The 24213-nt window shown below is 46.6% G+C and overlaps 1 protein-coding gene and 1 pseudogene across 4 annotated transcripts in view; both read left to right on the top strand.

Annotated features, from left to right (window-relative positions):
* Ikzf3 (IKAROS family zinc finger 3) overlaps positions 1-17764 on the top strand; it is an 89422-nt gene extending 71658 nt beyond the window's left edge. The window contains exons 1-3 of one of the 4 annotated variants that reach the window (XM_031351106.1): positions 4057-5074; positions 5318-5434; positions 15396-17764. In XM_031351106.1, the coding sequence (XP_031206966.1) occupies positions 4987-5074; positions 5318-5434; positions 15396-16099 (909 nt within the window). In that variant the 5' untranslated portion in view covers positions 4057-4986 and the 3' untranslated portion in view covers positions 16100-17764. Of the gene's footprint in view, positions 1-4056; positions 5215-5317; positions 5435-15395 lie in introns of those variants that run through there. The other 3 variants (XM_031351107.1, XM_031351108.1, XM_031351105.1) reach the window with 3 other exon arrangements.
* Positions 8896-9059, top strand: LOC116079501 (annotated as a pseudogene).
* Positions 17765-24213: the final 6449 nt, after the last annotated feature.

The following is a 24213-nucleotide window of genomic DNA, read 5'->3' as shown; positions in this document are numbered from 1 at the left end:
AAAAGCAGTAGATGACCGTGGGCTTCCTCTCCATGTCACTCTGGTGTTCCTGAGGTCCACGTGGCCTCATTCCACACAAGTTATACTTGTAGTCTAATTTTCTTGTGAGTAATCATGAGTTCTAGCAATAAAAAAAAAAAAAAAAAAAAAAAAAAAAACTCTTGGTTTGCAGTGCCAAAACTCAAACCAGGGCCTTATATATTCTAGACAAGCACTCTACCACCACCAATAATATCTATAAAGTAATTGGCTAACACTTGGTGTGGTAGCACACACCTTTGATCCCAGCACGTGGGAGGCAAAGGCAGGAGGATCTCTGTGAGTTCAAAGCCAACTTGGTCTATGATGTAGATTCTACACAGCTACATAGAGAGACCTTGTCAAAAAGAAAAATCCTAAGGTGACTAATTAATTACGTTTATTTGTGAGTCTAGGCGTTAACATTTCTCTTCTTCCTGCTTGTCTCAGTTGAACTAATGCAAGCACAAGGGTTTCAGGATGAAGTTACATTTTTTTAGCAAAGCAACACACTTTTTCTTCTAAAAGTTAAAAAAAAAAAAAAATCAAGTCTGTCTCCCTAACAGTCTTCACGTTACTTGCTCCACGGGGCCACAGTTTCGTGGAACTTTTTTTGTTTGAGCCTGCCTTGTCTTTGATAGCAATCTGTTGTTAGACAATCTTGTTGCACAATGACTCTACTTGTTCCCGTCTCTATTAGCTGCTGACCACACCATAGAAGAGACAGGAAGCAGTGACTGGTGTAAGCTCTATTTAACACTTCGAGCCCTAAGGAAGGACTTTGCAAAAAGCAAAAGCAAAACAGCGTCATGTAGTCAAAGCTGCAATTACTTTGAGGTTTTTTTTTTTTTTAAAAAAAATGCATTATGGAAGCAATTGATAGCTAAGGCACATGCAAGGATTAAAGGCAATGGGTTACTTCTGCGATTGTGATTTTCAATGACTTTTTATTATTTTTCCAATATGTCTTTACAATCTGCTGCTAATGAAAGTTGTCATTACCTACTATGTAGTAGACAAATGATGTAAAAGGAAATTGTTCCACTCCCGCCTCCATGCCCACTCCGGAACCAAATATGCCAATGTCTACCATCCCGGATTCCCCACCCCCACCCTGGCAACATTAAACTGCCAAATAGCACCTAGGAAGGGATTTCCTGTTTCATCATTTAAACTCAGATATTCTTCCTTTGCTATCTTGCCAAACTTGTTTTCCTCCATTTACATTTCTGAGACTTGGCGAAGCAAGAAAGCAAGTCTAGACAGTTGGGTCGTAAAGGTGGCGGGAAGACCAGGAGGCAGAAGGCCTTTTCAGTATATTTCCTAAACAATTCCTGAGCTCAACCTGACGTCTGACTCAGTGTTTCAAAGGTGCCTCGTCAGTGCTTTTACTCATCAGCTGTCTGACAGCTCAGAAGTAGAAAGGCAGGGGGATCTAGGAAAGAAAATAAGAGTGCTCTCTATGTGGTTGCCATTAGCCTTTGTCCACTTGGCAGTTAGAAAACAGTTAGTCTGCGGAGATAATCTCAGCCCCTCGGGCTTGTTCCCCATGCTTGGGAGAGTCAGTGAACGACAGATCTGGCACAGAGAATCTGCCTCTTGATTTCTTGCAGGAGGATACCTCCCTCTAAGCAGAGCTGTGAAATAGGAAAACAAAATAGGACTGAAAAGGGAAGCCTCGTGCCTCAGATTATCTTTCCACCCAGGAACACTCCTGAACGTTACTTTTTTTTTTTTTGTCAGCCATTTGGTCACTGATTGCCGTGTTGAGAGTTATCTGGAAATGACTGTTTAAGGCCAGCTTGGTGGGTAACCAGGAATGAGAAAGGTGATGTTATCTCAGAAGGCTGCCATTTAGTGACATGCCCTAATTACAGTTATTTAGGTCAACGTGTCCACGCATCAGCATCCTCTCAAACGCAGAGGATGTTGATTGCGTGTGCCCACAAACCTGCTGATGCTGATGGTGACTTTGGTAAGGCATAAGCAGCGGCTCCTAAAAGATAAGTGAGAAGAAGCCAAGGCACTGCGCTTGGGGTAGGTCCTAGGTCATGATGTGCCCACGAAGGGAGCAACCACAAGGGACAGAACACAGTGGTAAAAAAAAAAAAAAAAAAAAATGGGGTCAAAAGCAAAATTTCCCTTAGTATTTTCAACATCATTTCAATAAGAGATACAAGAGTGGAGACTCTAATCCTCTCAGAATGGCACCCCTAGAGTATAGACATGGCTCCCCTTCTAAGAGAAAGGAAGAGCAAAGAAATGATCCCTCGTATTGGGAACCGACTTCAAATCCCAGGCTCTCCCTTTCATCTCTCTGCTCAAGGGGCTTTGGGTAGTGCCACATCTGGCAGTGGTTTGTGTGAACGGAAATAATATGTGTGATCGTTTCCTGTTTGGTCATTTTAACCTGTCCCTGGACTGAACAGAATTTGACCCACTTCACTCGGTAGCAGGGTTCTGTCTACAAGTACCAGAGTCCAAAGACCTTACGGCATCCGAGCGCTGCCCACGCCCCTGGCCCTGAGCACAGTGTGTTCATTTACATAAGTTGAGTCGACAACTGGAACAGAACTCAGGATATGCTTCTTCAGAGCCAGGAGTTATTTTTGACAAGAGCCAAAGTCAAGTCATGTTAGCGTTGTCGCTGCACTTTTTTTTTTTTTTCTTTTGGAGACAGATTTTCTTTTATTACTGACTTTAAAAACCACACAAAGTTTTATATTGCATAGCACCTGAGGTAGAGTTCTTTTGATGGTGGTACTAAAGTGAAAAATAATTAATCCTTGCAATGATCATTTCAATCTGGCACTGACTCTCTCTGGCCCAGGCTAACTGTCCTGCCCTGCAGTTCTTCCTCTGCCACTCATTTTCTGCCATGGTGGCCATGGTCATGTGTCTGACAGACCATGGAATGTGGGCTGATTCTCTGTGCTGGAATCTCTTCACATAGCCAGTGCCCTGACTCTTCTATTATAGGGCAAGGGCTGACCATTCCCAAACCTGTCCTAAGAATATCTCACTCTCTAAGCTATCGTTAGCTTTTAAAATCTAGTTCCTTAATATTTTCTTCTTCCTTAGACACATTAGAGATGTCTGGATATTTAGTTTAGACCTTCTGACATGCTCAGATAAAACAAGCACGTTCATAACGTCACAGTGTTTGCTAGGGCGGGGATGCATACACTATGGTCCTCGAGCCAAGTGCACCCAGCCATCTGTCTGTGCACAAGGCTTTTACCACTGCATATGTGTATGTACGTGTGATAAAGGAACCTGTCCGTGTTTGCCTGTGTCAGGCAGGCCTGGAGGCCAGAAGTTGACTTTGAATGTCTTTCTCAATCACTGTCCAGTTTATTTCTTGAGACAAAGTATCTCATGGGCTTGCAGATTCGGCTAGATTGTGTGGCCAGTGAGCCTCTAGGACCTGCTGGTCCTGTTTCCCTGGTGCTGGGGTCACAGGCCTGCACCACAGCACTGGCCTTTTAGGTGGGCACTGAGGATCCACAGTCAGGCTCTCAGACTTACGTAGTAAGCATGTCACTGGCTGAGCCACTCTCCAGCCCAATTTTTACATTTTTAAAGAGCTGTAGAATAGGAAACGTGAATATAGAAAGAGACTATACAGCCCGCAAATTTAAAAATATTTACAACCAACATGAACATAGAAGTGTGCATATGTAATCCCAGGATTTGAGAGGTTGAAGCAAGCGGGTCATACATTTGAGGCCAGCCTTGGGGCTGTGTAATGGAAAGACCCTGTCTCAAAAATAATAATGATAGGGGCTGGAGAAATGGCTCAGCGGTTAAGAGCACTGACTGTTCTTCCAGAGGTTCTGAGTTCAATTCCCAGCAACCACATGGTGGCTCACAACCATCTGTAATGGGATCTGATGCCCTCTTCTAGTGTGTCTGAAGATGGTGACAGTGTACTCATATACATAAAATAAATAAATAAATCTTTAAAAATAATAATGATAACAAATAATCATACATAGTGTTTTTACTCTTTGGGTTTTTTTTACTGAAATAATTTACTGATCCTTGTGCCAGGCCAGCATTTTAAAGTCTTAGGCCTTATCTTTATAGCAGCTAGTGAGTCTACACTCCTGAGCCGTGATGTCTCACTGGGTACCACTGGCTGTACCAAAGTAAATTATATTTATTCAGTGTATCGGCACTATCTTTATATTCCTCTAGTAGACTGAAATTCTAGCTCCTTTCCCTCCCCAGAGTTTCACATGGTAGTCTAGGATGGCCTACAACTTACTGCATAGCCCAGGTTAGTCTCAAAGGCGTGGCAATCCCCTTGTCTCCCAAGTCTTGGGATTACAGGTGTGAGCCACTGTCTCCCACTGTAGCTTCCTTTTACAATCACCTTAGCAAGCTTTGAAAGCGCTGTTGTCCTGGCCTCTCTAGAGTAAAAGGGAACCTTCCGATAGGCACATCTTAGGTGTGGATAAGGCAATTAGACAATACTACTTTGCAGCTTGGCCCTACAGCCCTCTCCTGTGCCACTCTGATATCTAGTGATGGGCTGATCATTAATCCACAGTCTCAGGCAGTTGCTAGTCTCCCTTTTCACTAGAAATATAATGGAAATGTAGCATACAAATTGCTCTTTAATTTCAAGACAACAGTGGGGTTCAGGCATACTTTAATGGAAACAATTTTCAGACGTGAGGAACATACGAAACAACACACAGAACCCAGAGAAACGGAATGTGAAAGATAAGAACAGAGAGAAACGTAGTAAAGAAAAAAATGACTCAGTATTTCAATACCCAAATCACTGAGTAGATTTCTTGCTATCTGGGTGAGTGTATCTATTTTCAAAAGTGCTATTAACATAAACAGCAGTAAATCTAGGGCACCGTGCCCTCTTTTTTTTTTTTTCAAAGTTGTTAAGAAGAATTATATCAGTGTGCAGGTGTCACACGCAGTTACTCAGAATCAGAAAGAAGCCCGATGGGGGTTAGGAGACCTCCATCTAACTATCTTTTTGCAACCAACCACGTCCAAGCTATTTCTTCAACACTTCCTCTTGCTAATGAAGGTACTAGCTGGGGATGGGTCGGGCTTTCCCATCTCAGCATAAGACTGCAAGATTTGAATGTGCCCCTGAACCGGCCTCACTGACCACAGCAGGTACAGGGGTGGGGGGGCGGGGGCCAGAAATCTGAGCAGGAAGAACAGGTAATGACAGCGGCCGTGCATCCATCCGACCGGGCTCTTCTTCCCACCTATTTCCCACCCTCCCATTTACCAGTGTGTTCTTCTCCTTCTTCTTCCAAACCAGCAAGTGTGGAGGCAAGACACATCAAAGCCGAGATGGGAAGTGAAAGAGCTCTCGTTCTGGACAGATTAGCAAGCAATGTGGCTAAACGAAAAAGCTCGATGCCTCAGAAGTTCATTGGTAAGAACACACGGCCCTTTCTTGCTTCTGAAAGCAGATACATTGAATGAGATAACACAGAGGTTGTTTGCTGCCCGTGCCTGCCTAGCTCCGTCTGTTAAAACGAGGCTTCTTATTCCGTGTAGCTGGTTCACTTTGATGGCTGTAGCATATAGAGTTTAAAAATATTAACCCAGAAGCCTCAGCTACAGAGCAGGGGAGCATTTGGTGTTGTTTCTTAAATGGAGTTGGTGTTAAAAATGCTGCTCCTTCCTCTTCCCCTGAATGACATCTGTTGCATAGATTTATGCAACTTACACCAGTAAAATGTCCAAGATAGCATCTTGGTAAAATTTTGCAATGATATGTTACAAGTTGGTTCTGTTAGCGCGTTCTAACTCTTGTTTCTGGTGTTCTAAAGCATAGGGTCACATTTTCCTGAATTTGATTGAGAGCTGGCTTTAGCAGAAAGTTGGTGGAGAAAAACGTGGATTTAAATAACTCAGTTTTGACTTGATCGCTGTCTTACTGAAGTTAGTTTTTATGTCGTTGGTTTTCACATTGTCAAAAGCCACCACAGAGTGGGATGTCAGACTATTATGTTCAGGCAAGTGTTGGGACTTACAAATGGTTGGGGCTATTTCTTTGTTCGCCCAGATGTTTACATATTTGTGGACCATAGTGTTTAAAATAGATCTGTAGCTGGAAATTGGACAGCTGAGTTTGAATGTGTTAGTTTTATTATAAGTTGGAAGTTGGTGGTGTTGAACAAAAATAGTTATCACCTAAAGAAAAATCTTCATAAATAAAGAAAATATCCAATAAAAGAAAGAAAAGGAAAAATCTTCCTCAACACCAATAATATTTTAAAATTTGTCAATACTTTTTTGTAAAGCTACTTGCTGCTTCTAACTTTATTCTTCTTGTGTTTATTGATTTTAGTGGCTTTTACACATACCAAGTGCTTGCCTGCTTTTATTTTGTTTTGTTTTGCTTTGCTTTGCTTTTTGTTTTTTTAAGATAGGGTTTCTCTGTGCAGCCCTAACTTAGAGCTCTGCCTATCTCTGCCCCCTCCCCACACTGCTGGGATTACAGGTGTGTGCCAGCACCTTCTGGTTTGCCTGTCTACTTTTTTTTTTCTTTAAGATTTTATTTACTTTATGTATATGAGTACACTGTAGCTGTCTTCAGACACACCAGAAGAGTGTGTCAGATCTCATTACAGACAGCTATGAGCCACCATGTGGTTACTGAGAATTGAACTCAGGACCTCTGGAAGAGCAGTCAGTGTTCTTAACCACTGAGCCATTCCTCTAGCCCTGCCTGTCTACTTTTAAATCTAAGATTATTCAGGCCTAAGCAACACTTTATAAGTAGACATTCAATTGAATTATATATTGAAAGAACTCATAGATTTTGAAATCACTGAAGTTAGTATTTCTGCTTATTTATTTTATTGTTATTAGCTGGATATATTCTGTGTGAGTTTTGTCAATTCAATAATAAAATGTAGCACGCACCTTTAATCCCAACACTCACAAGTCAGAGACCAGTAGATCTCAGTGAGTTTGAGACTACCCTGGTCTACATAGTGAGTTCCAGACCAGCCAGAGCTATAGAGAGAAACTCCCAAGGGTATGGTGGACAGTTCCTACATTCCCAGCACTTGAGAAGTAGAGGCCAGAGCATCAGGAGTTCAAGGCTATCCTCACCACATAGTGAGTTTGGGGCCAGGTGGACAATATGAGAAACCCTGTCTTTAAGAAAACAAAAAGCAAAAAACTAATCAGCCAGTTTGTCAGTCAGTCAGACAGTCAGTCAGTCAGTCAGTCAGTGAACCCATCAATAAATCCCGTCAGGCTGAAGTTGGTATGTTTTGATTTACGGAGATTTTTGTCTTCTAATCATTTCACCTCCCCATGAGGAGACATGTCATGGGGTGTGGGACAACTTCCACCGAAGGATTAAGCACATCGGACCAACCATGATGCCAAAGCATTACCTGGACATCTTCTGACCTTACTCGTGTGAATCCACGTGTATGGTCAGTCTCTACTAGTGGATCTTAATTGGAGGAAGCTTTGACTCTAGAAATGGCTGGAGCTGATGTGGGAAGGACACGGGATGAGAGGGAGAGGGGAGCACAAGTAAAAAGTCTCTGTTTCAGCCCTGTTTTACTCAGGGCACTAAAATTCCAGAGAGGCTCCATCGTCCTCACAGTTGGCTTAAATCTACGGCTGAGCAAAGCCAGACTTAACTGTGGCAGAGGTTGCTGCTGTGTGTTGTCGTTGCTTCTGTTGCGGCTCTCAGGTCTCCTGTGTCCAGGTCCACTTGGTTCTGCCCTTGCCTCGGGGAGCCACCCCATGCTTTCTGACCATAGGATTCCAGACCTGCAAGTTCACACAAAGCTGCCGACTGATTTCAGTCTGGAACCTTACTGCGCCAGTGGTCTTTGGAAGGTCTGGTTTCTCCGTTGCTGAGCCCCCGGTCCATCTTCTGGATCAGGAGAGTTAGTGCTTTTTGCTTATTAGTAAAGCTTGTTCTTTGACAGCTTCGTGTTCCTTTGGTGCCTAGTGCATTCCTGTCACTCTCCTCTCTGCTCCTTCCTGTCCCCACCCCCTGCCAGCTGCCCCGTCCCTTACAGACCTCTTCCCTGTATTTCCCAGTTTGATTTTGTTTAGTGTCCCATAGAGTTCATCTAGGGTTATCTGTGCGACCCTATCACGTATCAGCTGGACAGAGGCAGCTTCAGAGCCTAGAATGTTTGAGGTCCTTTTTTTTTTTTTTAAACATTATTCTCTTTTTTGGAATATGGTACTCTAGCACAATTCAGAGAACTCTTCCCAGTGTTTCTCAGCTATTTAGACAATCTGTTCTGGGACCCTGTTTATTCATCTGTGGACAAGAAAACTAAATTGGGATGAAATGACCAGGAAGGCCCCTTGAGTCTATGGGAAATGAATTGGAAATGTCTGGCAGAACCAGCTTGTGTTTCAGAGAACCTGGCCTTGTGATTTGGCAGCCTCTTCTCAAGGCTCTGAGGACTGAGATTTTGTGTCAGACACCAGTGTTGAGCTTTGACCTGGGTTGTTTTGTTTGTTGGTTTGGAGGGTGGCTCCTACGAGCCACAGCAATGTGATGTGATATGATGTAAGCACTCTAGTGACCGACATCCCTAGTCTTTAAAACTTGGGTTGGTTGGATTGGGTTCCTTTTCTTTCTTTCTTTCTTTTTTTTTTTTTTCTTGAGCAAAAAATTCTTAAAGCTCAGATTCCAGATAAAATAATTACATGCATACGTTCACTTAGGACAGCCCCATGCTGCCTGCTAGTTGCTCTCGTGTTCATTCATTCATCATACACGGAGTAACCTGGGGGTGGGGTATCTCCAATGCCTGTAACCCCGGCACTTGAGAGGCGGAGAGAAAAGTCACCTTCTCACGGACAGCTATGTGAGACACCGCCGCAGAAAGCAAAGACACAAACGTTTCTCAGCGTAGCGTCTGTTCTTATCGGTTTAATATCTGATACGTCCTCCATCCGAAGACAATATATGAAATGGATTTTTGGAAGTAGGAGTTGGCTTGCTCCATCCACTCTGTGAATTGATCTGGTATCACAGTACCTCCAAGAATGGTGCAGGAAGGGAGGGAGGGAGGGAGGGAGGGGAGGAGGGAGAAAGGGAGGGAGGGAGGGAGAGAGATTTCTTATCAAATATATGGTACTCTTATTATGGGGGCACGCTCATAATCTTCTAGTGTTAACTTGTATCCTAAGCCTTTGATTATGAGATTTTTATTTTAGGCCACACAAGAGGCAGACAGGCCAGGCAGTGGTGACACGTGTCTTTAATCCCAGCACTTGGAAGGCAGAGGCAGGCAGATTTCTGAGTTCAAGGCCAGCCTGGTCTACAGAGTGAGTTCCAGGACAGCCAAGGCTATACAGAGAAACCTTGTCTTGAAAAACTTAAAAAAGAAAAAAAGAAAAAGAAAGGAAAAGAAAAACCAAAAAAGAAAAAGAAAGGCAGACAGATCTCTGTGAGTTGTTCTAGGCCAACTGGTTCTATGCCAAGAATTCTGGGTCAGGTAGAGCTAGATAGTGGGACCCGGCTGTGGGGTAGGCTGATGGACAAGCATGAAGATCGGAGCTCATTATTTATCCCTCCTCCCAGAACCCACATAAAATCTCTTGTAATGCATCAGGAGTCTCAGAAACTTGCTGGTCAACCACTCTAGCTAAATTGGAAACTCTAGGTTTAGTGAGAGACTCTGCCTCAAAAAAATAAGAAGATTATTAAGGAAGACACCCTTAAGGCGGACCTCTGTCCTCCACTTGCACATGGGTACACACACAGAAACACACACAACAGTAAACAACAAGGTATGTACATACATACACACACACATACACACAAAAAGGAAGAAAAGAAAGGAAGGAGGGAGAGAGGAAGGAAGGAAAGAAAAACCATGGAAACAGAAAGCCCTTAGAGCTCCCAGCTGAACCACCCTCTGTGCCCGAAAGTAGTAAGGTCGAGAGAGGGAAAACAGAGCACCCCTTGTGGGATGTGGGATGCAGCAGCAGAAGCCCAGGCCAGTGCTCCCTCCCTCTGCTCTCCCTCCTCCCTTTCCTTTCCAAGGCACCATTTTCTGAAGAGCTTCATTGCCAGGGAAATGGCACTGAGTGAAGAATGAGTCATTCTCTTTCATCCTTGCAAAGAGTTGCACCATTCTCACACCAGCCCTTGCTGCCCTGACCTCTTGAACTGTGAGGGCAAAGGTCAAAAGGAACTTGGTTAGTGGACCCCTTCCCCTGCAGGGGTGGTGGCTCTCATCTATGTCAAGATGGTCTCTTTCCAAAAGACAAGATGGACTTGCTTGTAGCATCCTGATCTGAAGCTTGTCCTGTTACAAACAGTGTATGGCCATCCTATAGGTCAGGCTAGCCTCAAATAGTTGACCCAAAACAGAGGGCAGATTTTTCTCTCCCACAAGGAGTGGGAAGCATAACTTGTTGCTGAATTTTTCTTTTTCCTCGTTTTTCTCCCCTACCCCACCCAGCAAACAGAACTCACCGCATGTGAGTTACTTTATTAACGAAAGTTCTTGTGTTGAAAAGAACATGAAGAAAAAAAAAAAAAGACCTTTGCCACTGGCAGTAAACATGTGTGTGAGGTTTTGACACTTCTGCAAGCACCATCAGCTCACTGACTTTGGTTAACAGAGCAGCAGGGAACAGTTTTAACACCTGTTAAAGAGTCCCTTCCCAGAGTCTCTGTGTCACTGGTTCCAAAGACACTGAGATGTTCCTAATTAAGGCATATTCTAAGAATGTTGGGAGCCTGCAGAGAAGTCCTTAGACTCGGGAAGGAAAGAAAACCAGAGCCCTGGGAAGAGAGAGCAAGATATAGCAGGGCCAGACCCAGGTCAGCTTGATACTGAAGCCAGGAGTGACCCTCTTTCTCCAGGAGGTCATGGTACACATGCTGAGGGAGCTATCGGCAGCCACAAGTCCAGTCCCTGAGAGCTGGCAGCAGGGAAGCCCTGAATGCGGCTGTTCTATGTCCCGAGTGAAGAGCTGTCTTGGCTGCCTGGAATTCTTTATATCCAAGCAGTGTGTCACAGATGACAAAGACCTGGGCAGCAGCACCATGTGGTCTCCAGCTCAGGTCTCCTCCCAGTCGGTGTTTAGACTTTCTCCCCTTCCCGCTGCTGCCTGACCCCTCTGTGTCCTGAAAGGAGTGTTAGTAACTCCAGTCTTCCTTAAATTGAAATCAAAATCTCTACAACCACTGAGCACCCCATTTTCCTTGCTTATCTGCCCTGTCTTCTTCCCTCTCCCTCCCTTCTTTTATCTTTCCTCTCTCCCTCTCTCCCTCCATTCCCTTCCTTCCTCCCCCCCCTCTTCTCTCCATCCCTTCCTCCCCTCCCCCTCTTCCTCCATTCCCCTTTCTTTCTTGACATGTGGTTGCAGTAAAGCGAGTGGAAATAGCCATGGTACATAATAGGAAACAGCAAGAAACACACTTAAGTGACCCGAGTAACTTCAAGAATCAAATAAATCCATATATTTCCATTGCCCCAGTTGACTAGAATACTGGATTCATTTTGTCTGGAGGTCAGATCATTTTTGCCTTCCTCTTTAGATAATAAAGCCCCCCAGTGGAGTAGAATCCCAGGAGCTTGCCTCTCCTGATCTAGCAGTGCAGCCCAGCGGCCTCCGCTCAGCCTCTCTGTGCTCTTCCTTCACACTTCTCTGGACCCCTTTCCACTTCTGGGCAGGCATTCCTTCCTAAGTTCCGGGTCTGGATGCCCTCCCTCCCACATCGCTGTTCCTCCATCATGGCACTGGTGCGTAACCATTCCTCCCCATGACCATTCTCACTCTACACTTCAAACCCACGCAGTCTTCTGCCCTTTGCTGTGGCTGTGATCAATGCCTCCACCTCTGATACATGCTGATGGTTGTGAGAATTAGAAAACAGCGAACCATGGTTGCTGTCACTTGGCCCTCTGCCACATCTATGAGAACTGTCCCAGCAGAGTGTCTGAAGTCACTGTGGAAGGCTGAGCCACCATAATCAAGGAAGCATCCAGCGTGTGCTAAGATGTGACTCTTGAATTGCAACCTGGTTCTCCCGTCACCATGGACAGCCTTGGAAAAAATGAAGCCATTTGTTTGAGCTCTCGGTTCCTCTTCTGTCCGAGACAGTAATCCACCTTGAAAGTTTTCAGCTTTGAAAGGGTGACAAAGTGTAGCAGTGAGCTACGTCTGTAGCACAAAGCTCAGTGCTGTAGGGCCACAATAAAAGTGGCTTTTATCGTTAGCATCTTATATACACTATAGAGTGGATCTTACCTTAGACCCTGAAGACAGAGCTCTAAGTCTGTGTGCCCAGTCTGGGATTCTAGGCTTCCAACAACCATGTTCCCACTGCTTCAATACAGACATGCAGTTACTTGAGAAATACCAAAATACAGGTTAGGCACCTTTAAGAAGGTTTATAAGGAACAAGTGGTCCAATCAGGCAGCCTTGAAATCTGTACTCAGGATCATTTCTGTCTTCATCAGAAGAAAATCTCTATGAGCTGCTTGGAAGCAGTTATCCTCTTGTGGTTTGCCTAACCTTTCTTATGAGTGTGTTACTAAAGAAACGTGAGCTCTTGGCTTCTCGATTACTGTAGCCTACCCCTTCGGAGTTTCATACACATTGAGTCATCCGGTCTGCAGGTGACTGATAACCATCTGCAGCGATCAGGTTACGGTAACTGGGAGATGAGGGGATCTGATCAGAGTGAGCTGTGTGCACGTGAAGATCTGAGGCACTCCCCTCACCACGTGGAACAATGGTCTGCGTCAAACCACACGACTCCATTCTTCCAGGGCTTTGGTCTCCCCTCCTGCCTTGTCTCTTTCCACCTGTGGCATCCCAGCTGCTTGCTGTGCAGTGCTTTGGGTGGTGTGGATGAGAGCGGAGGTGGTGGTGTGCCTACATGACCCTGGAAAGTTCCCAGAGCCTCTCTGTCGTAAGAGACAGCGATTACAGATCTCCTGGTATTTAGGGAGTTTAGCAGAGCCAGCCACACTGGGAAGTGACCTTGAAAAGATTAAGAAACCAGATTTCATCAATCCTGTGCCGTTTCCAGGGGAACGGGTGTGGGTGAATTTGGTGTTTCCTGTTCTTGGTGTCATTGATACAGGCAGCCATCATCATCAAGGAAAGAGCCAGTCTGGGAGCTGGAAAGAAAACCCCACTGGTTATTTTGGCAAACATGTACATTCTTCTGTGGCTTCCTAGTGAGTTGTCAAGTTAGGGCTTTTTCTTTTCTTTTTCTCAGATATCAGTGTAGAAAGTAACAGGTCCACAAGGTCATGGGGATGCAGGGGAAACGCATCTCAGATCTAGCTGGCTTTTCTGCCTCCCGCCTTCGTCAGGCACATCTTACATATTGCTGTTCACTGATCACACCCGTCTTTCCTCAGAGGCAGGTAACCACTTGCTGCATGTTTGAATCCAACCACACTCTATGGCTATACAGAATGCCTATCATTTGGCCCTACTGTGTGTTTTCAAGAGTCTTCTGATTGTGGCACAGGGATTGACCCTAGGGCCTCACACAAATAGGCAAGCACTCTGCCATTGAGCTATATCCCCAAATCTGTCTTTAACTTTAGAGATAAAGATTCACGAAGTTTTCCAGGCTGACCTTGAATGCCCTTTGCAGCCCAGGCAGGTCTTCCCTCTGATCCTCTTCTCTCGGCCTCAAGAATAGCTGGGATTATAGGCCTACCTCTTTCTTTTTGTTTCGTTTTCCAGATCTTTCTTTCTCACAATATGGGATACAACCTACCTGGAAACACACAGGACATTTGTAAACTTTGATCCCTATGAACAGGAAACCCAGGCCAGTGGGGTGACTCAGCAGATGAGGGGGCTTGGCACCAAGCTTGGCAACCTGAGTTCGAAACCAAGGTCCCACATGGTGGAAGGATAGAGCTGATTCCCGCAAGTTGTTAACCTCAGCAAGCATGTTGTGCGCACTCGCACTCATGCCTTTAGACAGAGCAAGTAAATAAAAGTGAGAAGCCGGAAGGGAGGGAGGGAGGGAGGGGGAAGGAAGAAAGTAAAGAAGGAGGAAGGAGGAGGGAGGAAGGAAGGGGGAAAGGGAGGGAGGGAGGAAGGGGGAAGGAAGGAAGAAAGGAAGGAGGAAGGGGGAGGGAGGGAGGAAGGGAGGGAGGGAAGGAAGGAAGGAGAAAAGAAAAAAGGAGATGCCAGCATGTGCCAGGTGCTGTGTCTGTACCTGGCCCTGTCCTAAGTGCCTTCCAATGACCCCGTGAGGAGTTACTGTGTTCCTTTCACATGGGGTCACACAACCAGTAGCCAATGGAACCAGCATCAAACCAGCCCAAACTAGTTCATGTAGCTGAAGCCTGTCTCAACCACCACTGCTATCCCAGTGTGTGGCCATTACAGTGTGGGGCTCTGTGAAGTCTGACAAACCCTTATGTGGCTTGCTCTGCCTGACCGCATCTTTCAGGCCTCATCTCTTCTCCTCCCTCATACAGAGCAATCCTGGTCCCGACAGTTTATCAAGACCCTTCTCAAGAGTTAGATTTTTCCAAGAATTCGTTTCTTTCCCAGAGTACTTTTGAAGTCTTGGCATCCCCTTAATGCTGAAATATATAGTCCATACCAAACGGCTTCACTTTGCCTGTATAACACCTTACAACACACACACACACACACACACACACACACACACTTTAAACAGAAGATACGGTCCTCCCCTGGTTCAAGCATCAAATGGGGCATTTAGAATAAAACCCTAGGCCTCCATAGATGAGCAGCCCTCCTGCAATGTTCACGCTGTAGCTTGTCTCCAGTTTTATCCCTGAAGATCTTGCTCACTCAAGAACAGAACCTGACTCCTCTGATCCCTGTGCTTTCTTATGCTGCCATAAATAAATTAGTAAAAAGTAAATTAGGATTAGGAGGCAGCCCGAGCAAGCTACAAGCTGCTGGCTGTGGAGGCTGATCACCGGCATCCCTGTTCTTTTCAGTACCCATTACAGTGGAATAGCAGTTAGGATGGAGCCAGTGCTTTCAGAGAGCACACGGTGACAGAGCAGAGGCCCCGGACTCCTGACAGCCCACCTACCCCCAACGGTCCCACTGTCTTTCCTTCTCGTGCCCACCCACTTCCTGCAGTGGGCATACTTCACCACATGGCCTTACCTAAGGGCATCTCTACCCCTCTCCTTTATCCACTGGCTTAAATTGACAAGTCAGCCATGTTCAGCACCCCCAAACATGTGACTGAGACTCCTTGTGGCTGGGTGTCCCCCACCCCACCCTCGGGGCTGGGTGCCAGTGAGCAGCAGCCACAGCTTACCCTTCTCTTCTGGAGGATTCTGGGAAACACCTTTCCTCAGTGTGCCTCCTGCCGTTTCTTCTGTAACCTTCCCCTCCCTCCCGCCTGTTCCAGGTGAGAAGCGACACTGCTTTGATGCCAACTACAATCCCGGCTACATGTACGAGAAGGAGAACGAGATGATGCAGACCCGGATGATGGACCAAGCCATCAATAACGCCATCAGCTATCTCGGGGCCGAAGCCCTCCGCCCCTTGGTCCAGACTCCACCTGCTCCCACCTCTGAGATGGTCCCAGTCATTAGCAGCGTGTACCCCATAGCACTCACTCGGGCCGATATGCCCAATGGGGCTCCACAGGAGCTGGAGAAGAAGCGGATCCTCCTGCCAGAGAAGATCGTGCCTTCTGAACGAGGTCTGTCCCCCAATAACAGTGCCCAGGACTCCACAGACACTGACAGCAACCATGAGGATCGCCAGAACCACATCTACCAGCAAAGCCACGTGGTCCTCCCCCAGGCCCGCAACGGGATGCCACTTCTGAAGGAGGTCCCTCGCTCTTTTGAACTCCTCAAACCCCCTCCCATCTGCCTGAGGGACTCCATCAAAGTGATCAACAAGGAAGGGGAGGTGATGGATGTGTTTCGGTGTGACCACTGCCACGTCCTCTTCCTAGATTACGTGATGTTCACCATCCACATGGGGTGCCATGGTTTTCGTGACCCTTTTGAGTGTAACATGTGTGGGTACCGAAGCCACGATCGCTACGAGTTCTCCTCTCACATCGCCAGAGGAGAACACAGAGCCATGCTGAAGTGAGCATCTGCCTCTAAGCTCACGTCTGAGGGTCAGCATTGTTTTTTTAAAAGCTGATGATAGCCCTATCCAGTAGACTGAAGTCAAACCCACAGTCCCACCCAGTTATGTTAGCTCTCAATCATGTCCGCATGAGCAGTCAGGGAAATACTGTCTTCATTCAGAAACTGTTTGCTGAGCTATCACGTTACTTTGTGAAACCTTCCTTTCCCATCAGTTGAGTTTGATGGGATTTAAAAGCCAAAGAAGTGCCTGGTTCATTATCTTTTGTAGCAATAGACAGCCATCCACTGGAGCGCTTGGCCAATTGGAATAGTCCTCCGTGGGCTGCAGGAGTCATTCACTGGAATACAGCAGCCATATGTGGAAAAGCCTTTTGATCCTATGCCCAGATCCACACAGCAGAAGAGCTGCCCAGCTGCCCTTGCCCCTGGGCACCAACACAAGGCTTAGTGCATAGTCCCCCTCCCTTCACGTTCCAACAGTAAGGAAGAGATGGCCATGCAGTAAGGAATGGCTGCCAGTAATGGAAGACCCTATTCTTGGAGCACCAATCCTCTTCCTATCACATAAGCAAAACAAAACTGAAGTCATCCGAGGACTCTTCTCCTCTACGTGCTGTCGCAAGGGAGAACTTCAGACAATTTGGCCTGAGCCAGAACCCTGATCTTCCTCCCTCAGTCTGTTTTTGTTTGTTTGTTTGTTTGTTTGTTTTGAGACAGGGTTTTCTCTGTATAGCCCTGGCTGTCCTGGAACTCACTCTGTAGACCAGGCTGGCCTCGAACTCAGAAATTCACCTGCCTCTGCCTCCCAAGTGCTGGGATCAAAGGCGTGCGCCACCACCGCCTGGCCTCCTCCCTCAGTCTGGAGGAAAATTCTACTCCAGAAGAACCAATGCTTTTAAACACTGGGTATCATCGAAACCACAGAGTCATGCACTGAGGGGTGGTATTTGTCTCCTTTGACTGAGACTGGTAGAGCAAGTGGTAGGGGGGACATAGTTTAGGGATACAGTGCCTGCCACATTCATCAAACCCCCCCTCCACACACACACACACCAGGGGACAAAGGAGAAAGAAAGAAAATGGAGGAAAGAAAGGTTGGCTGAGCAGAGTGTTGGCAGTTCTTGTCACCTTGGTGGAGTACTGGCTGGAAACCCAAATAACATTTGAAGGTGATTTTAGGCAATGGAGCCCTGTGTGCTGCCTAACTCCCCACCCCACAGGCATGAGATCAGGGACAGAGCCACAGATGTTCTCTCAGGACAGTGTGACATCGCATTCTCCTGGGTTAGACATGCATGGCTTGTATTTTATTTTTCTGTTTTTAAAACAGGGCCTCCTGCTGCCCCGGCAAGCATCAAGCTCACTCCTAACTGAGGCTGGCCAGCACGCTGACTCTCCTGCCTCCGCCTAAGGAGTGCTGGGGTGAGAGGGTGTCTGCTGTCCATACATAGGAGCTGCCCCATCTCCCTGAGAGTCTTGGGAGGCTAATCTCGTTCTGTCGATGGACCGGTCAGTCACCTTTGTCACACAGGCACCAAGACATCAAGATTCTCGTGAAAATGCTCCATAAAATGAGCAGTGGAGCCGGGCAGTGATGGTGCATGCCTTTAATCCCAGCACTTGAGAGGCAGAGGCAGGTGGATTTCTGAGTTTGAGGCCAGCCTGGTCTACAGAGTGAGTTCCAGGACAGCCAGGGCTACACAGAGAAACTCTGTCTCAAAAAAAAAACAAAAAAAAACCAACAAAAAACAAAAAACAAAAACAAAAACAAAAACCCAGCACTGGAATCGAGGACACAAAACATGTTTGCCAAGCTCATAGTTGTCACTAATTGGTTAACTCTAAAAACTAAATGTCCTCAGCCATAAAATGAGAGTTGGGTCCAGACCCTCGTCATGGTCCCATCTGGCTTTGTGACATGATTATTCAATAGCCACGGTTTTTTTTTTTTTTAACTTCTTTATGTGTGGGCATTAAGCAGACGAGTCTGCATGTGAGAATGTGTTTCATATGTCTTTGATGTGAAAATATAGTTGTGTTAAGTTTTTCCTTCAGCCACTGAGTCATGACCGTGAAGGAAACGGTGAGGAGGGAACCAAGATCAGGAAGGGTTTTGATTGGGCCATCTCGTACACACGAGCTGGCATCTACAGCTCCTTGGCAGGCCCTTTTCTTCCTTTCCTTTTAAAAGAACTTGTGTTAGGGGAAATAAGTTCTGCTTGCAGGGACGGCTTCATGGAGCCTATTTACAAATTAAGAGCTAGCTTTTATGAACATTTCTGCCAGAGCCAAGAATCCCAAACTCCTGGTATATTAGCATTTTCCTTCCAAAGGGCTTATGGATTCGGCTCTCACTCAGTTCATTTATACGATGCCAGTAATTAAAACGTTCCACCTCAAACACACAAATGGCTTAGCCTGCTTTGTAGCACGGTGTCTGTCTCAGGGTAAAGGGGGGAGGGTGTATGAAATTCCATGGCAACAGTCCCATGAGTCTAAGGGCCGGGTGTCTTCAACGCATCTCTGTGTCTCGGCAGAATGAGATCTGAGCGGCGCCACATTGTTCGTGTCCACTGTGAAAGAGGACCTGCCTGTTGTATGCTTGAGATCTCTCACATCCTGTTGTCTTGGAGGTACAAAGAGAGGGCGTTGGGAAGCAGGGACTGGAAAGAAAAGATGCGGAAACGGGCATTTCCACTAGAGTGCTGTTGGCATCTGCTGCAGGGAAGCAAGCACACATGGGCATGTGTACATGAGTGTGTGCTGCAAATACACACACACATACACACACACACACACACACACACACACACACACACACACACACACACACTTTGTCATCTCAAGATGGTGGACTACCATTCTACCAGCCCAGACCCCTCTGCAGATCAGACTCTGTCCTATGACTGTGGACTTCCTGGATTGCATCCTTCCCCTAGGCTCCTCTGAGGGATGTGCACACAAAGCCTGGGTAGGAGCCCTCAGCTCCTAGGGCCTGCTGGAGCTTGAAGATCTTGAGTCTGGCAGTTGAGCCTAGTGGGGTGCCGTGGTTAGTATCGTGGTTAGCACTGCCTGGACATGTGATCCTTGTACTACCTAAGGGCCCCCCTGATGGAGGTGGGGGCTGAGATGAGAAAGGGTAGATTTGCATCCTCCTTGGGGCTGTGAAGTCCTGAGGTAGCTTCAGCTTCCTCATACAGACACCTCTACCATGAACCCTGTGGATCTTGCCTTCCTTCCCCACTAGCCCTCTTATGAGCAGACTTCCACCACACACCACAGGGGTGGGGGGAGTGCTGCGATTTGGGGACCAACCAAACCCACAAGAAGTTCCATTGCAGCCAAGGTGACAGAGTTGAGGTGAGGGTGGAAACAGAGTAGAAATGGCTCTCCAAGTGCTCCTTACCATGATCTGAAGTGCTGCACAGAGCTGAAGAGAAGTGGCCTTCCTATGGCCACTCAACATTACCACCAGAAGAGGGAAAAGGCCACAGATCTTCATAAACCAGTCATTCCCCAGAGAAACAATGCCCTGGCTCTGACAAGCCAGTTAGCCTTCTCTCTGCTGCCCATTCTCAGCCTTTCCTGACTTTGCTTCTGAATTCACCCACAACAGATTTTTTCCACCTTTTATGTGCTTACCATTCTGGTTAATCCATCCATATTTGCACACACACACACATGCACACCATACACACACACACACATACTTACATACCACATACACACACACCATGCCACATAGACACATACCACACAAACACATAGACACAGACACATGCACACCACACACACACACACACTATGACAGATAGATACACACCACACAAACACATACACCACATACACACATACACATACACACACACACACACACACACACACATACACATACGCATATACACACACCACTACCACCACCGAAGAAAAATGGGCCCAGGTGTCTTTCGCAAAGAGAAACATTTTAAAACATAAAATCCTAATTGGAATATATAACTAACATTTTATGTCACACTGACATAAAAGTTTTCCAAGAGGATCTACACTGCTATCCTCCTCAGCTTCTTGGTCCCCTTACTGAATGTGAAGGTGGTTACACTTTGAGGGGGAAGCCTTACTTCCAGGCTAGGGTGTATCTCAGTTACAAGAATGTCTGCCTAGCACTAGCATGAGAGAGGCCTTGGTTTCCAAGCCTGGCTGGAAGAGAAAGAGATAGATAAATGATAGACGATAGATAGATAGATGGATGGATGGATGGATGGATGGATAGATAGACGATAGATAGATACCAACAGAGAAATTGTTTTTTTGAAACATACCCCAGGGCAGGCAGGAAGACTATGGGGATAAAGTTGGTCCGTGGCCCTCCCTGTAAGGTGCACTTCACTGAAAGGTATGCTGGTCTCTAGTAAGGCTTGTCAATCTCTGTGACAGTCCAGATCTGTGAGCTGGCTTTGGGGATGCGGAAGCCTTGAATTAAGACTTCTGCAGTCAGGAAGGAAAAAGAAAGAGTGATGAAAATACTTTCCTAAAAATCAAGCGCCAAGAGCTTCCACAGAAGAGAATAGTCACACTTTTTTTTTTTCTGGTATTTTCGAGACAGGGTTTCTCTGTGTAGCCCTGCCTGTCCTGGAACTCACTCTGTAGACCAGGCTGGCCTTAAACTCAGAAATCTGCCTGTCTCTGCCTCCCAAGTGCTGGGATTAAAGGAATGCGCCACCGCAGGCACCACCACTGCCCAGCCACAGAAGAGAATATATAGTCACACTTCAAAGGACAACAATGCTATTTTCATGCAAAGGGTTGTTTAAGATACTGCAAGAGACAGTGATTATGGGCATCATGATTGGGGATCTACACTCTTTATCTGAAACCAAAAGCTGAATCTGGGTCACCCTAAGGTTGTTCTCTAAGAAGGCAGAACTGAGCAGCCGTGAGAATGGTCAGTAAGGATTGGGTTGGGGACCACAGTTCCTAAGGACAAGGGACTTGGAAGAGCCTAGAGGGCAGGTGTGGGCTTTGATCCAGAGTGAGCCCAGAGCATAATGGAAGTCTTTGTCTCTTGCCTTACCAAAGCTGTGACCTCCATAACCCACCAAGCCGTCAACATGCTAAAGAGGCGTTTTTAACTATGAAGAAGTTGGATGTACTGTTCCCCTAACCATTCCAACAGTAGACCATCTGATCCATTGATACCATTTGGTTGTTATTGGAAACTGGAACACTTGTGCTTTGATTTTCAAAATGAGAATCCTAATACTATCTACCTTCCAGAGTGCTGTGAGGTTTGCCACAGTCTTGTCTGTAGAGTAAAGCTGCCTTGGGGGATAGGATGCTACACTGTGCAATTATCAATTTCCTGAAAAGGTTCCCGGTCACACTAGGGCCGGTGCCATTGCAGATGGAGGCTGCCAATGCCTAACTAGCAGTTTCATGGCATTGTGCCGCGCATAAAGCTAAAGAATGGGCTGGACCTTGGAGCCACTGTGCGTGAGCCACATAGAACCTTTCATGGCCTTTCACTGGGACGGAAGACTAGCTTTGCTCTCTCCAGGTCCTTGAGACCACAGCCATTAGCTTTCATAGTCTTCTCAGACAGTCTCCACCCTCCATCACTCTAGGGAGCCCATTCCTGAGAGCCCAGAGAGTAGTAACCCCACTGGGCTCCCTACCTGTTTCTTTGCCTCCCCAAAAGACACACCTTAACACATTTTAACCTGTTAGGGAAGTGGAGCAGCCTTTGACATTGACTGGTGTGGCAGCCAGTGACTCATCTATCTGAGACCTTTCCTAGCTCACTGGTGAGGCCCTTCCTGCTTGGCCTACCTCTGTGGATTCACGGAAACCAAATTACTGTGGGTTGTGAAGAATTAGCAGGTCATTTTAAAAGCAGACATACCTTCACCCAGACTGTGGTTTTCATGTGCTCTGTCGGCGAGCCTCTGGGGGAAGGATCATTTTGGCTACTGGGGAAAAAAAAACATAACTTATTTTTAATTTTTGGTTGTCAAAGTCACACCTGTGGTCTGTGGATGACCCTCACCTGCAGAGTTGATGGGAGAAGAACAAAAGGTGGCTGGACGCTCAGAGGAGCCTTACCTAGAAGTTACCACAAGGCCTGTAAGATCGGCCTCCTCCTCGCCTGTGTTTCTCAGAAACATCCCCTGCAGTGGTATCTCTCTTCCCTCCTCTGCAGATTTACCTGAATTCCTCTATAGGGAGCCCTGTACAGTAACTCGCCACCCCATAGTGTCTGTCTAAAGTCTACTTTGAGTGAAGCCCTTGCTAACCCCGCCAGAACATGAGGAGCGCATCCCCTGTATAAAGCAGCTTGCTGATATTGTCAAGTTTTCTTTACTGTGTTTGATTTTTTTTTACAATGATAAATAGATAAATAAAATCCTGGTGTGTTTAAAATTAGTCCTGGTGCATGTCTGTCATTTGTCATGGTTCCTGTCAGAACATCGAGGGAATTCATTCTGCCCGGAGGAATATTTCCATAATTTTGTCTTGGCTTTTTCTTAAAGGCAAAGTCTCAAAATCAGTGGAATTACCACAGACGTCTCACCCAGCCACACTGCTGAGCCTGCTGTGGTGCGCTACTGGTCTCTGAAGCCTTAGCAGAGTTCTGGATCCACACCACCCTTTGAAACTCACTAGGGATTCCAGTGGACAGGGGTCTAGACAGAACAGGAGTAAACAACACCCCCAGAACAGTCTCCCTGATCCGCATTGCTTCACCACCCTCCCCTCCAACAGAGAGCCTTTGAGATAGGCAGGTAAGTCTTGGCTTTTCTCAACTGTGGCTCTCTGAAACAGTGAGAAACTCGAGGTTGCAGTTATTAAATTCAGCCAGCTTACATACAGTCTGTCGATACTTGGGGAGGCAAACTTCAGCTGAAGTGTTGCATGGGGGAACTTCCAAAAGAATGATATATCCTTGTCTTATTATCCAGTGTTGACTCCAAGACAATTGGAGAGGTATGATCGGTCTAGCCTCCTGCCAAGTTCATATAAACTCACTTGAAGGCACATAGGTCACATATGACCAAGGAGAACCACGAAGGCAGCCCAACACACAAGTTATCAACTTAAACATTAAGGTCGTGTTGAATTTGCTTGTGCAGTTCTTCGATGGGAACTTTGTAGATGATACCATCATGCCACGATGTCAAAGGTCGGACACACATGTCTGCCTCGGGGCTTCCGCAGTTTGGATTTAGCAAGCTGGGTCCTAAGCAGGTTGGTGGTGGGGTCCCCCTTGAGAGCTCTATTGCAGCAGTATCTCCCTGCCACTCGCCTTGAGGACTTCCAGCAAATTCCAGTGCAGAAGATGGGAATGGAGAGCAGCCTGCCCTTGTAATTTAGAGTAAATCACTTAAAAGTAGCTTTCCCTTAATCAAAAGCCAGACATATATGTGGCCTTCCCCAAGCCCACTCCCCCCCTCCTCAAGCAGACTCAATTGGATGGGAGAAAAGGGAGACAGGAAGGCCTTGAACCCTTTGCAAGAAGATGGGGCGGGGGAGCATTTCTCTCCAGCCTAAGGACACTCACATTTCTAGCTCCAGTGACCAGTGTTGCTTTAGAAGGGTGGTGAGCCCAGCTAGAGAGACACCTGCAGACTCCCCCATCCCCAACATCTCTCCACACCCCAGGCCACCTGCAAGGTTGAAGGACCCAAACCCCCACCTGCAAGCAACTGTCACCTGAAGGGTAGGTGAGCAAAGGACCAAGTCCCTTTCCCTCCAACCCATCCTTAAAACCCCAGGGCATTAGAGACCAGAGCTCCAGACTGCCAGGAATGGCCTGAGGAAGGGTTATGAAGTGGGGTGGTTCACCCAGGCCCTAAATTCTGTCTCTGGAGCATTCCCAGGCAGACGGTTGTTTGCATAAAAGCCAAAAGCCACCACTGCACCTGGGCCGGGGAGGTTCTCTAGGGAGGCCGGGGAGGCCCTCTAGGGAGCTGCTCCCTGGCTTGGGGAAAGGGGGAAGGAAGGTGTCATGGAAAGTCCCTGAAGGGCACAGGTCGTGAGTTTGCTGCGGTTTTGTTTTTAACTCTGTCTTGACCTGTGAAGTCTGCAGCTGCCTCCCGATCCCCAAATAGCAGAGCT

This window comes from Mastomys coucha, unplaced genomic scaffold (assembly GCF_008632895.1).
Source record: "Mastomys coucha isolate ucsf_1 unplaced genomic scaffold, UCSF_Mcou_1 pScaffold5, whole genome shotgun sequence".
Lineage (NCBI taxonomy): Eukaryota > Metazoa > Chordata > Mammalia > Rodentia > Muridae > Mastomys > Mastomys coucha.
The sequence above is the reverse complement of the archived record's forward strand: the minus strand, read 5'-3'. Positions and strand labels throughout refer to the sequence as shown.